This window comes from Lissotriton helveticus, chromosome 8, assembly GCF_964261635.1.
Source record: "Lissotriton helveticus chromosome 8, aLisHel1.1, whole genome shotgun sequence".
Lineage (NCBI taxonomy): Eukaryota > Metazoa > Chordata > Amphibia > Caudata > Salamandridae > Lissotriton > Lissotriton helveticus.
In genome coordinates, this window is record NC_136069.1 from 1,705,035,607 (window position 1) to 1,705,049,728 (window position 14,122).

At 42.6% G+C, this 14,122-nt stretch overlaps 1 protein-coding gene across 1 annotated transcript in view; it reads right to left on the bottom strand.

Moving 5' to 3' along the window:
* LOC144773643 (pepsin A-like) overlaps positions 1-14,122 on the bottom strand; it is a 39,914-nt gene that overhangs the window by 13,506 nt on the left and 12,286 nt on the right. Inside the window, exons 3-4 of the mRNA XM_078658791.1 lie at positions 11,686-11,803; positions 4,502-4,620 (exon numbers count right to left, since the gene is read on the bottom strand). Of these exons, the coding sequence (XP_078514917.1) occupies positions 4,502-4,620; positions 11,686-11,803 (237 nt within the window). The remainder of the gene's footprint in view (positions 1-4,501; positions 4,621-11,685; positions 11,804-14,122) is intronic.

A 14,122-nucleotide genomic window follows, 5' to 3' on the forward strand; every position in this document is an offset into this window, starting at 1 on the left:
ACAAATTTTAGACAAAATCCTAACTTCTGTGAATACCAAAAGTAGTAAGTGCATTCTGTGAATACCAAAATAGTAGTAAGTTTAGGATTGAGTCTTAAGTTCATTCTGTGAATCGGCCCATAGAGTCAAGTATTATATTCCAACTACAACAGAATGTCAAATGAACAAAAGAAGTCTTTTTTGTGCAGATACAATACAAGTATCCGTGTTAGGGATACCCGGTTTGTGTTTTGTTATTTAATTGGTTGACTATTGCTCCAACTGTTCTTAAGTCTTTCTTGCTATAAATATATTGTAGTATATCCCAGTTCCATCATATTCCACTTACTGTCGTGGGTTAGCCGTTCTTTCAGTTTTCTTTAAAACTTCGCCTGTGCTTATTTATGCACAAATGACAAGACTTAGGTCTAAGGTGAACTTGTTATCTTGTCTCTTGCTATTGGTCTCCTATGTACTCTTTCCCTATGTAGTTAGTGAGTTGGCTAAAATGAAGCGAGTTGTGATTGGTAAATGTAACTGGTGTTCTAGGCAGATACTCTTGAGTTATCCACATGATTTTATTTGTCTACAACAATTGATAAACTTTTCTCAATTTTATTAGAAGGGATTCCAGAAATTTTTCTTCCACAAAAGCATATCTCTAGAATTTGTCAAACTAATCACAGAGTGTGCCTGAGTAGGGGGTATTACTTCTAGAATAACATACATATAGACTCTTTGAGGGCGAAAGGGAGAATTGCCTTGAAATAAAGCTATCTACAGATACCTCTTCCCTTCACGCTCAAGCACCACCAGACATGCCTGATTCCAAAAGCTCTACAATACATTTGCATGGGGCTAAACTTGCTCGTCTACAACTGCAGAGGATTCTAGTCAACCAAAAGTGTGACCTCAATTAAATTGCCTGAGGATACTCAAGCAGGACAACCACCATTTCTGTGATTTCAAGGTGACCCTACCTTGGCCAAAGAACAAAGAAACAAATTTACTCTGAAATTATGTTTCTTTGTAACATCTATGTATGGCTCCACAACCTCTTACATTTTCTATTTATTTTACTTGCTCAATGTTAACTCTCCCAAGGTTTTATGTGAAACTAATTCTGCTTGAAGGGAGGACATGTGTAATACACACGTTCCTCATCCAGCCAGATTCTTCAGAGAAGGACAGAATGGCAGTCATGGGTTCAAGGAATATATCATGGTGGATTTTATCGGAGACATTTTGAGCACAATTAACTCTAAATATAGCCCCCCCACTCACTACTACCCTAAATCTAAATTCAGGCATTGTTTTGAATTCTAGAAATGGCTTTAAAGAAAAAACAAAATGTGGGGAACCTCTGTCTCATTAGTAGACTTAGGAGACAGTACGATAAATGGACAGCAGGCACATATATGTATGATCTCTTTCCTTTTCCCATACTATAAATTACACAACGATGTGGTGAATGCGGGGACAACATAATTCAAATTCTGTGTTTGCATGGAAAACCAAGGGCTGCATCTAATGCTTTTAATGGGATTTGAACCACTAGGTCTGAGGTTCCTCTTATGATGTTGCAGGAGGGCCTCTGGCTTTCCTAGGATGGCTCTATATTTGGTGAGTCTTATCACAGCCCTAATAATTGGTGATTACGAATTTGGAAGACTAGTTAAAGTTCCTGTTTATGAAGGGGCATTTATGGGAGCTTGGATGATGGCTAGGGTCCTTACTCAACTTAGGTATCTGGTTGGGTATGGCTTTAAAGAAAAAGGCCACTTCCTTCTTCCCCAACAAGACGTAGTTCAGTTTTTGTGGATTGTTTGTCAAGAGGTCATATAAGTGATGAACACAGTCAGTTGATTTTTGTTAGCTTTAGGGTCTACTGTTGTTGTTTAACACTCTCTTATGTCAGAAGTATCAAGATAACAAGAAAACAATATTTGGTCTGTAGTACAAGGGGCTTACTTTAATTGGACTAAATATTGAATAATTTTGCTTTTATTTACATTTTATATATTTCAGTGTTTATTTTTTCCGTCAGGACCTTGCTTCAAGGAAATATATTTGTTTATTGAAGGAGGAGCAAGAGTGCTGCAGAAGAGTATACCATAGCTCTATTATGTCACACCAATATGTTTGACTTAACATTAGAATTTGATGGTCTGTACATGGGGATGAAGTGACTTGTACAGTTTCACTCAATTTGTGCTGAAGGTCCACAATAGAGAGTAGAACTCATGTCCCTGTGCTTTAAAGTTAAAAATCCACCTACTAAACCACATCTGCTGTGACAGAATTTTATGGCAAGTGGAGCTGGCATTGATGATCCACTTTTAGCTGTGATGTAATTGTGTGGCACAGACCGGTTAGGTTATCTGACAGAATATTTGGCAATTGGTCGAGTGGGTTTCTGTAGCTAGATTGTGGTAAAGCACTTTCATCCAGGGTATGGCACGTGGAGTGCGTGTGTTTCAACCATGTCTTGATACTTGTGACATCCTTCAGGACAACCCCTTCCATCTCTCTGCATTGTGAGACCACAGATAACAGCTTGATCATAACACCTTTGTTCTGGCAAATGATGTATGTGAATTAATGGAAAACCAAAAATTGAGAAACCATACTGGAGGAAACCAAATCATGGAAACCCAATTTTAAGGGAATACCATTTTAAAGAAATAAAAGTAAATCGAAAACTAAAGGTACCATTTTGATGGATAGATACATTTAAGAAAAATTCCAAAATTACATTGAACCTGGGTATAGTCTATGAGTAGGGAGGGGAATTTGCATACAAGGATGGGTGATTTTAGGAGTGACCAGGGGTTTGTAGGGGTCAAGGATGGGTGAAGTACAGTCGTGGAAAGGGGTTTTTAGAGTACAGGAATGGTGAAGAGGTAATTTTTAGGGATCAGATATGGTTGAAGTTTATGGTGGTGAGGGGTTTTTAGTGTTTAGAAAGTAATTGGCATTTAGAGGTGGTGAGAGGTTTAAGGGTTTGGGATGGGTTGAGTTTAGGAATGTTGAGGAGTTTTTAGGGTTCAAGATGGGCAAAGTTTAGTGGTGGTGAGGGTTTTTAAGGTTCAGTTTAAGGATGGGGAAGGGATTTTTAGATTGAGAAATGAGGGGTAATAGGGATCAGGGATAGTAGAGTTTATGGGCTGAAAGAGTTTTAGGGTTCAGGACTGGGTGGGGTTTTGTGTGGAGAGGGCATTGTAAGGGTTCAGCAATGGGTGAAGTTTAGGGCTGGTGAGGGTTTTTTAGGGGACATAGTGGTTGGTTTTTCGAGTGATCAGGTTCTTTTAGGGTTCATTGGTGGTGGTTGTGATGGGATTTAAGGGTTCAGGGATGTTTGCGTTTAGGAATTGAAAGGGGGTTTAGTGTGCACGAATGGGGATTTAGGGATTAAAAATGGGTGTAGTTTGGCTGTGGTGTGGGAGTTTTAGTGTTTGCAGATGAGTGGAGTTTAGGGGTAAAAAGCGCTTTTAGGGTTCAGGGATAGGTTGAGTTTAGAGGTCATGAATGGGTGTAGTTAGGTGTGTTAGGGCTTTTTAGAGGGCAAGGAATAATGGTGTTTAGAGGGTGAGAAGGGGTCAGGGATGGATGGTGTTAATGGATGTTGAGGGGTCCGCGAGGTAAGAGCATAATTATTTGACAATATAAATCTGAAATAATGTCCCCTGAAGAAAATCACAGAAATAAATACCTCTGACAAAAATGCTTTTGAGAAGTAAGACCTGCAGCCATTTCATTTACACCTTAAATCTAAGTGTGCAAGAGCCAATTTGAGAAGGAAGTCATTCTATGAATTAGTTTCTATGAAATTGCACATGCCATTCATGCTGCAGATTTCCATTAAGTAGTTTAAGTGTAATGGATTCTCAGTGATGGTATTCTATGAAATAGTTTTTCTATGAAATCACATACAGCCCTGGGAAATACATGGTACATTACCGCTGTAACACCACCCACCAGCAGACCCCTCGCTCAGTAAGGATAGCGTCTCAAACGGGAAACATCCTTTAAAACAAAACTTTTACAATGCAGTGCTTTTACAACGCAGGTTTTACAACGAAAACCATTACAACGCATTGCGCTGGGGGGTGCTCTAGGATAGGGACGTTTTAATTTACTGTCCAACACCTTCCCTACTATCCACAGGGACTGGAGTTGGAATAGTAAATTAAACTATTCACTATCCAGCACCCCAAAGCGCTATGCGTTGTAACAGCATGCGTTGTAAAAACTACGTTGTAACAGCATGCGTGGTAAAAGCATGCGTTGTTATGTCATACAACCGTCTCAAACTCCTAATGCAACCACCATTGTTACTTGAATGAATGAAAGTGTATGTAATTTCACTCAAATATCTCAAAGGGATCTAATTCTGCCACCACTAGTTACACCATTTTTGAAGGGTCAGAGAGGATCATATAACACAATTATACTATACTAGATTACTATAATACAATACCTAGCTTTCCTTAGCAGGTCACACGCCTTGGTCTGTTCTTACCTGGACAGTGTCATATCCAATGACCCCAGTCATGCTCCCTTTGCCATAATGAATTGAAAGATTTTCATTGGTAGACTGGAAGCTGGAAGAGCTGGAGGGGTCAAACCTATTGTGGTTTACTGTGGAGACAAGAAAGATTCATTATTCTCAATCACCAGAAAGACCACATAAGTCATTGACAAAGCTTGATAAACTCCCCAGTGTGTGCTATTATTATGTGACTACAGAAGTCCTCTTTTCTAGTAGAAATGTAAGGTCCAATGAAAGTTTCAGATCATTAGAACAGACAGAAGTATTATTAGCTCCTTCAGAAACTCTGCAGAATCAGACTCACCATTCACTCATTTTAGCATTGCAACTGAGTTTGGAAGTGCTGGAACAGGGACCCTACCTGACTCTTTGAGGTTCTGCCACTCTTATAGTACCCAGATTGGAGAGGGCATGCAACCTGGACTGCAGACTGGTGAAGCTGAAGGGGGAGATGGAAAACTCCACCGTATGGCTAACAAGGCAGATTCAGATATAACCTCACTCTCTCCCCCTACCTGTGTGCAGCCAGATAAGCAGATGTGTAGAAGGAGTAGCTGGTGGTGGGGACACACCTGAGGATGTGAAGCACCTAGACTCATCAGTTCTCCAGTGCACCTGGTGTGCCTCAGAGCATTGCTGATCCCCTCAAGACTCATAAGGCTCCTGGAGCTTCCACAAAATCCTTTGAAGCCCATGCGACCACCACACATCATTGCTCCCGACCCCATCCTAGAGAGGCCAGGACATCCTGATACTTAGAGTCGGATTAGCAGATCTGTGTTGACAGACTTGATGGGTGACGAAGACCTGAGCAATATCTGTCAACACACATGGACTCTACAACTCTTCTTATGGTACCTCCTGCTGCATGGAATATTTCAAAGAACAGGCAGAGTGAGCTTTAGGAAAACTGAAACAATGACACTAGGAGCATCAATGTAAAGCAAGCAGATCAGCTGCAGTACAATTACAGCAAAGTGAAGCAAATGTGTCCATTGCAGCTGAGACAGAGGCTTTAACACACCCACTCTATAGACATAGTCAAGGTGTTTGCATCATGTTTTGTTGAACTATATGGCACGATAGGCACAGATACCTCGCAATTAGAACATTTCTTTGAATAATCTCAGCACTGGCCAGTCCTATGAGATGAGGAAAGAGCCCTGATTGGTGGATAGATCTCTAGGGACAGATCACAAGGGCCATATTGGATTTTCTACTTGTAAGTTGCCTGAGAATGATGGCTTCCCTGGTGAATTCTGCGAAGCTTAGAAAACATTTATAGCATTCATCCTTTAGAAAGCTTTTAAGGCAGCAGGAGCCACCTGCACCCTGGACCCCAGAAAAGTCCACCCATGTGCTACTAGCCAAGTTGAGGAAGGATCCGTTCCTCTGTCAGAGTTATAGATCGATTTACCTGATTAACACAAACATGACCATTCTATAGAAGGTCATTCCCTTTGTAATGCATCCCAAGTGAGCTTCGTACCAAGGTGATCATCTAGAAATCATTAATACACATTATCACACCTCTTGTGGACATCGAGAAACAGTGTGCTCAAAATCTTTCCTCCTTTGCCAAGGATGTATGACGTTACAACGCATACTTTTACAACGCCTACCTTTACATCGCAAGTTTTACAACGCATACCATTACAACGCATAATGCTTTTGGGCGCTGGATAGTGAATAGTTTAATTTACTATTCCAACTCCAGTCCCCGTGGATAGTAGGGAAGGTGTTGGATAGTACATTAAACCTATTCCCTATCCTAGAGCGCCCCCAAGCGCTGTGCGTTGTAATAGTTTGCGTTGTAAAAGTTTCGTTGTAATGGTAGTTCGTTGTAAAAGTTTTGTTGTAAAGGTTGTTCACCCTTTGCCAGGTCAAGGCAGAAGGCTGGAGCCAAAGATAGTTCCATGAGGTTGGATAATGCTTTGGCAAAGGACCACTGAAACGGATTGACTGCTACAGGGCAGAATATAACCGGAGAAGTTGCAAAGTCAATCCTAACTGCGATGTACCTCAAGTGAATAAACAAGCAGGCTGGTCCTAGTCTCCTCCTGGGTCTCAGGGCACATTTTGGCCAAATTTTGTTTGTGCACAGTTATGAAAAATGGCCATCTGGGCACCATTAGCTCCACAACCAAGGGTGTAGGTCTGGTGGGACACATCTTGGTTGTTCAGGACTCACTCAGGTGTGGGTTCAAGATGGTGGGAGCCTGTTATGTTCCTGTGTCTCTGAACATGAGGCTAGAAAACAAGCCCTTGGAGTCACTTATGGTAGTCTTGAGTGCAGGTGTAGACGCAGGGATCAACAGCAGAGCTGGTCTCTGAGTGTTGAAGGCAGGCTCCAGGCAGCAAATCAGTCCTTCCAAGGTACAGCACCAGTCTGATGGAGTGCACAGCAGGTCAAAGCAGCAGGCAGTCCTCTGAGAGCCCTTTAACAGATCCAAGAGTGAATTTAAGAGTGGGCTGAATGTGTTATTTTTGTACTGCCCTTCTTCTAGAAGATGGGAAAAGCTTCTGGAAAGGTTCTTTGAAGTGCATGGGTTTACCTGCCTCCCCAGGCCGTGGGTACAAGGTTTTACCACTCCGCAAAGGACTACAAAGTAAATAAAATATGGCACAAGGTGTATACCAATCAAATCATGTTTAGCGGAGTGTGCACAAGAACTTTAGCACTAATTATCAACGGTATAGTGCACAGAGTCCTAAGGCCAACAAAGCAAAAATCCCACAAAAATGGAAGGTAAGTAGCTAAAACTTTTGGGGCAAGACCACCCTAAGGCTGACCGGTCTAACAGCATTAAATCCATGGGTGGATGCACAATAACTCCCATAATCTACCCATTAAACACCTTCCAGAGTGAAATATAATGCAATGCAGAGAAAGCTGCTTTGTTGCGTTACATTTCTTTTCAAAGTCATGCAAGATGGTGCAAATCCCTGGTTCCATGGCTGTGTAAATATCAGCTAGAATTTTGTGTTGTTGCTGCACAACAAATGTGTCCCAACCATGAATCAAAATGTTAGTAAATCTAGCCCCATAGTGTTAACAAGACCATGGTTCTACCATTGTGGTGTCTGCTGAACACCAATACCAGGTACAAACATTCCTGAGGATTTCCTTCTTTTTTAATAATATTGTTTACCCACCTATAAAACAGCATCTCTGATAACTGGTCAGCTGCTCTGCTAAAAATGAAAACATTGATGGAATACTCATGCAGAAGGAGGTAGGAATAATTCCTCGTGATGTCTGCTTTTTGGAAGCAATGGATGGGTCAGTAAAAAGGGTAGGTCTGACTTATTCTGAACATCGAAAGGCAGAACTGCAAGCCATCCTGAACTGCTTCACTGGGGGGAAGACCTAAAATCATGGAGGCCATCTGAGCCAGCACAAGCCAAGGTGAAAGCAAAAAGGAAGTGGAGCAACCCTCTACAGGAGACGCCTTTGACAGGATCTAGAAGGAATTCTTAGTGAATGGAAACCATATGCTAGAGAGACCGCTGGATGCTCTGGTGACACTGTCACCCTAGACTCCTCTCATGAAAGGGATCCCTTATCCTTCTATGACAAATCTGATTGTGAAGACTCCCAGGGTCACTCCGATGGGGGTCAAGAAACTAATCAACCAGGGTGACCAGCCCCAGAGCCCAAGAGAACTAGACAAAACATAGATAGGAAAGCAGAGGATACAAATCCCTCAAACATACTGGACTCAGAGAATGTACACCATTCCTAGTTTTCAAATACAAATCTGTAGACAAAGCCATCAGTCATGCGGCGAGATGCCTTAGTTATCCATTAGACAAGAAATTCTGCGGTAGCCTGAAGGCAGAATACCCAAGTCAAAAACTTGGAGTGTAAAGTTGTGACAGCTCCTGAAACTGACAACAGAAAATCTATTTTTCTGTGAAGCAGTTCTTGTGTCAAAAGAAGCTACCGGACTTGGCTGGTCCCCTAAGACTTTAGACCTGGTGGAGGAGACTAAGGAACTGGGCTCCCTAATCGTACCTGAAATGTTATCCTGTTGAGCCCAGAGGTAGATAACAGTGCAATTTCCACAAAAAAAACAGATTTCATTTGATAAAACTGGGCCCAAAATGTACGGATCTTATTTCACTGTAGCCTGGCACATTGATTCAGGGATGCCTTTTTGATAAAACAGCTAGGGAATATTGTCTCTACATTCAAGCCACACAACAAAGCTGAAGGCAATATCAGAAGTTCCTTCACTGGCACAAGGGCAAGCTATCTTACAGGCGTGCTATGGAAGGTGAATCTAAGGCAAATGGGGACACAAAAAATAAATCCAAAGCTGAGGGCTCTCTCAAAAAGATTCTTGCCCTAGGAGGCATTTAGCTGGCCTTTCCCCATTCAAGTCCCCAGAGAGGCCAATAATCCAAAAGAGGACATTTTCCCACTAGAGTATAAGTGGAAGCAAGGGGAGCAAGATTACCACTTAGAGGCTCCAATTATGTTGCATATTTTGTCTGTCCATCTTCCCCCTTCTTCCTATATAGAGATACAGTAGAGGTTAGCTACATCTTTCCACCAGTAGCAGGCCCTGACCCAGCACTTGAGCACCACAAACTTTATGAGGGTTTTATATGGCATTTTATTGGTCAGCAAGACAGTACTACTGTCCTTGACCACTAACCTTTTTGGAAGAAGAAATTAACCTCAAAGATCAGGAGGTGAAGGTAGTCATTATCTAGACTGCCCTCCATTTGTGAGGCTTCGTAAGCCACCTCTTTCAGTGGTGGAAAAAGGATAAAGGTCAATACATGTTGATGAACATCAGGAACTACAGTGAGTGACTGGTCTTCCACTACTTCAAGACTGGGGGAGTTTACCTGCTTGGGGACACTCTCCATTTAATTTAGAGATCACAAGAATGCTATTCAATTCGGAAGAAAAGTCTTGAGACTTTCCTATCTGACTTCCCCAATGTTGGCATCAAATGTCAGAGCCAAAAGGGAATACACCCCATCTAGGAGAAGATTGTAGACTGCACTCATGGTGTGGATGCTTACAGGAATTACTGGAATCTCTTCACTTTTAAAGCCAGCAGAGGAACCCATTTAAAAAGCTTGAGTATAGAAGGCTGTCAAGTGGTTCAGATCAGCTTCGAAAAGATAGGTGTATTAGTGCATGGATTGGTGCCTGGATCTCATGGTGTTGGGATGAAAAAGTCCTTTTATGGTAATGGACATGCCCGCCTGCCCTGAGAGCCCAACTGTACTGATGCCCGGATGCCTAATGCTGGTTTAAGTTGCCATGGGCAAACAAGGATCATACATGTGCGCCCTGACATAGACTTCTGCCTCAAGGATTGTTGTCTTGTTGGACCAGGAGGGGTGACCAAAGTGCTACCCTCATAGTGGTGGAAGGCTACCCCGTCACTAAGAGTTAAGCAGCACAAGCTCTGTGGTGGCAGAATACCGTGTAGTGGTCTGTAGACGTGAACAAGTTCTTTTTACCATGTGCCATTGCAGTGATGCCTAGAGGTTCACTCATTTTTCTAAAGTTTCGCTTCTTTGTGCTTAACGCACCATTTGACCTACATTAGATGGATGTGAAGTGCTTGACAGTTCAGGAGTGGTGACTCTGTGCTGGATGTACTTGTATCTGCTAGGGGTGCAATACAGGCATAGGAAAGTGCTGTGTGTGTATTGACTGTGCATTTACTGAGCATTTTTGTACCTGTAGGTAGTGCAGTTCATGAAGGATATAGTGCTGTGCAGTGCATGCATGGTAAGAGAATGCAGCGGGTGTATGTGCACCTGCGGGAAGTAAAGGGTGCAGTGTTGTGCAGAACACCCATGGACAATGTATGTGCTGGGTGTATGTGTGCATGCGAGTGACACAGTAGAGAAAGGCTAAAGTGCTCTGCAATGTACTCAGAGTGAATGTCTGTTCTGAGTGTATGTTGTTGTATAAGCTTTATTTCCACAGCTTCTGTCATAAAAGCAATAAAAAACACCAATTATAATAAAATAAGAAGTATAAAAATAGACAATTCATGCAGCAGCTTGTTACAATAACATACAACAAATTCTTCATCATGATTCACAGCTACAGCGAAGGAGCAGTATAGGATTCCACAAATCAGTCGCAAAGGAAACATTACAATAATAACACATACTTAAAACATTGTGGAAGGGAAGGACGAGCATCACAGTATTTTCGTACAACTGGCTACTTTCGACTGGACCTAATACAAAATGCCCAGCTGATCTTTTAATTGCTTTTTCAACCGGCTCAGGACTGAGATGCAGAGTAATTATGTACAATAAAGTACATGTGTCTAGCAGGTGAGCGAGACATGAGTTACCATCCTATGAGCCCTTCGGCAACTGTGTATGAAGGTCGTCCTGCTAGATACTGTGACGTTCCTATCTGAGTCTTTGTGTACCTGAGGAAGCACAATGCATGCAGGTAACAGTGTTGGACAGGGTTTATGCTGTGTACATGCACTGAGAGTAAGGGTATTTGTAATGGTACATTACATGGAGCACCCTGGGTTCCATTTTGGGGGATCCGGGTCTGCATGGAGAGGACATGAGGAGATAGAGTGATGCCCCGGACAAGATGTGTGTACTGCTGCATTCCAGTGGACGGACAGGGACACACTGGGGAGGGGAGAAATAGGCTTCCCCTGTACCCTTGAATGAGTGCTCTTCGATTCAGTGAGATATCACAAGGAAAGGGCCTTGACACAGGTCAGGAAGGAGATGGGGCTGGTAAGGGAATTATAAAGAGTAGGGCTGGGAGCCCGGGATTAACCCTTTGATGCACATATCACTATGGCTGACATCCAGGTGTGAACTCTAGTCACTCCCATGGCCTGTGTTGTGGGATTATTAGCTTTGGAGACTCTCCTGCTGTGACTGGCGGAGATTCATGAGGAAGAGGGTGGTATGTATGGCTTGCACAAACATGAGCTCCAGCAGTGCCAGAGAGGGTCTGTTGTGATTGGCCAGGGAGCTTGTGGCTGGTCATTCTACAAAATGCTGGAAATGTTGAGGAGCGACTGGTGCTGGAGCGCTGGTGAACCTCAGGAGCTGGTCTGATCACCGGTGAATCTGCAGCTGATGGAATATGAGTACTACTATTAGTGCATTTGTTGCCCTCAAGAGATACTCACAGCAAGCCGGGCTTGAGCAATACACAGAGGGGACCCAGAGATTGGCCGAACCGGTGTCAAAGATCACTTTGAAGTCCTGGGGTGGGGTCCCAATGGAGATGGTGCCGTAATAAGTGGTCTGTTGGGCAAGAAGAAGATTATTTTAAAGGTAATTCCTAATATAAACCATTTGGAAACTTTAGCTACTTTGTAATACATTCTGAAGCGCTTCATGACAGATACAAGATGCAAGGACTGGAACAGTGAGTACAAGTGGTGTTTTCCACTAGTGCTCGCTGCTCACTTTTTCCAATAGTTAGAAGAGCAACAGTTTAACATCAGATTACCCTACGCAAAGTCAGATTGTTGTCTAAAGTGGGGTGAGGAGCTAAACGAGGTGTACTTTGTTGAGAAAATCTGAGACCCTTGTGAAATTGTGAGACCCTTGTGAAATAGTGTGACCCTTACCCATCTGTAACTCCAGCATAGAAGACAGGCAGAGCAGGGCAGACCTGAACCAGCACTGGGCAAGTGTCTGATCAGTGATCATCCAATGGGCCATGCGTTCTTCTCGCGTCGTGCGCCAGATGCCCAATCAGATACTTACAAGGGGATGAGCCTGGGACTCTTGGATGGACCACGCCACAACCTCCACTCATCATCTCTAGACCTACAACTCTTGTGTCCCATTTCCACTATTGCACAAAAAATGTAACTTGTGATCCTCTGTCTACAAACTATTCTCTAAAATAAATCCATCTGTCCATGGGGAACTGCTTTGATGTTACTAGTGAATGATATTATTCTCTCTAATTTCTTTCTCATTTTACAATGTACCTTCTCTTCACCTCTCCAATGGTAAAGTCAATTTCTTATTCAGCAAATTAGAAAACACAAGACACTTTACAGATAATACCTCACCCAAATCTCATAGCGATAAAGATGAAACTTTACCTACTGAAGTGATCCACTCAGGTCTGAAGAAAGGATGTGATTGTGTTGGAATGTTTTCCTAGGTCAACCTTCAACTTGGATAAATGAAATTGTCAGAAAAACTATCTTCAATGAAATCTATTTTTTTGAATTAATTGTCACAAGGATATGGGGAGTTCCTGGTTAGGGATCTTTCGTTACTTCTCAAGCATGTTCTGAATTCTTGAGAAGACACATAGAAACTTAAGGTGGAGACTGGTTATTAGCTTTACCAGATGTCATTCACACTCTTAATTTACCTGCATGTTGAAAAGCGCCTTAATGCCTGATGTTGAGCTGATTGGTGATAATAAAGTCTTTCATTTCTGAAGGAAGTGCTGAATCTAGAAGAACCTCCACTGGGTATAGCATGATGGAGAATATTCCACTAATGGAGTCTTAGCCAGGAGATGCCAAAATGAATTAAAGGATTCCCTTTTGATGCAAATGTTTTACACCACACTTCTCGTTGATTTTTCCCCATTGTCTCCTGCAAACGTCTATCAATACCCACATTTGGAAAATTACCTCTTTCGACAATGTCTTTGGAGAATTATATCTAGTTTATCTGGATATCTTCTGGATATAGTATGAATGGCCGTCAGTAGGTTTATAGAATCCATCCTCAAATAAGTTCTGTGGCCAATTGAGGAGTGAAGAGCTGCTGTAATGGACATTTAAAAACAAAGATACTTAGGAGTTTGGTGACAAATGTACATCTTATTACAAGTGCATTGCATCCTATGGCACGTGCAATACGGTGGGTGGAGTATCCGTCATGTTTGCAGCAGAGTAACTTGTCCATCAAACTCTGAATCGGGCACCGTGTTGGCTATGAGGTCCCTTTGCTGTTTTCCCACACACATTTTTTCAACATCCCAAATGATGCAGGAACTTTTTTGACAAAGGAATAATGAAGGAAGCCAGACTAGAGGTGTTTCACTAATGGTGTGTGCTTATTCCTCATTGTATGTGGGTGTATGCCTCTCCAGTCTGCAATTGGTTGACATTTTCTTGTAGAAATTGATTTACTACATTTAAAATGAAATCGAATGCGCAAACAAAACAACAGTCACTACAAATCACATGCAGTGAACTGAAGCTGTGTCATGTCAGCAGCCAGGCTCTCAAAATGGACCAGGACGTGGGTCTTAGGGGGCCCTAGGGCCTTGCAGATGTCTACAAGGACATATTATCTGCCTGGTCAGGGACCAGGAGGGTCACAGCGTGGAGCACACATCTCAGACCTGCAAAGCAGTAACATGCATTCAGGGTCAGGGTCAGGGTCCTATGTCTGCTCACAACGGGGTAAGAGGTAAGTTGCTGTTAGCCCATTTTATGACGTGTGGGGAATGTTTTCTTCACCAGAGCCTAGTACATGCCTCTGCTGGAAGCTGGTGGGACTACAGTGAAAGGGGTCATCTGGTCGGGTATAGAGCCTCGAGGTAGGAGGGGTGTACTGTGCACAGGTGGCGAGAATCTCCAT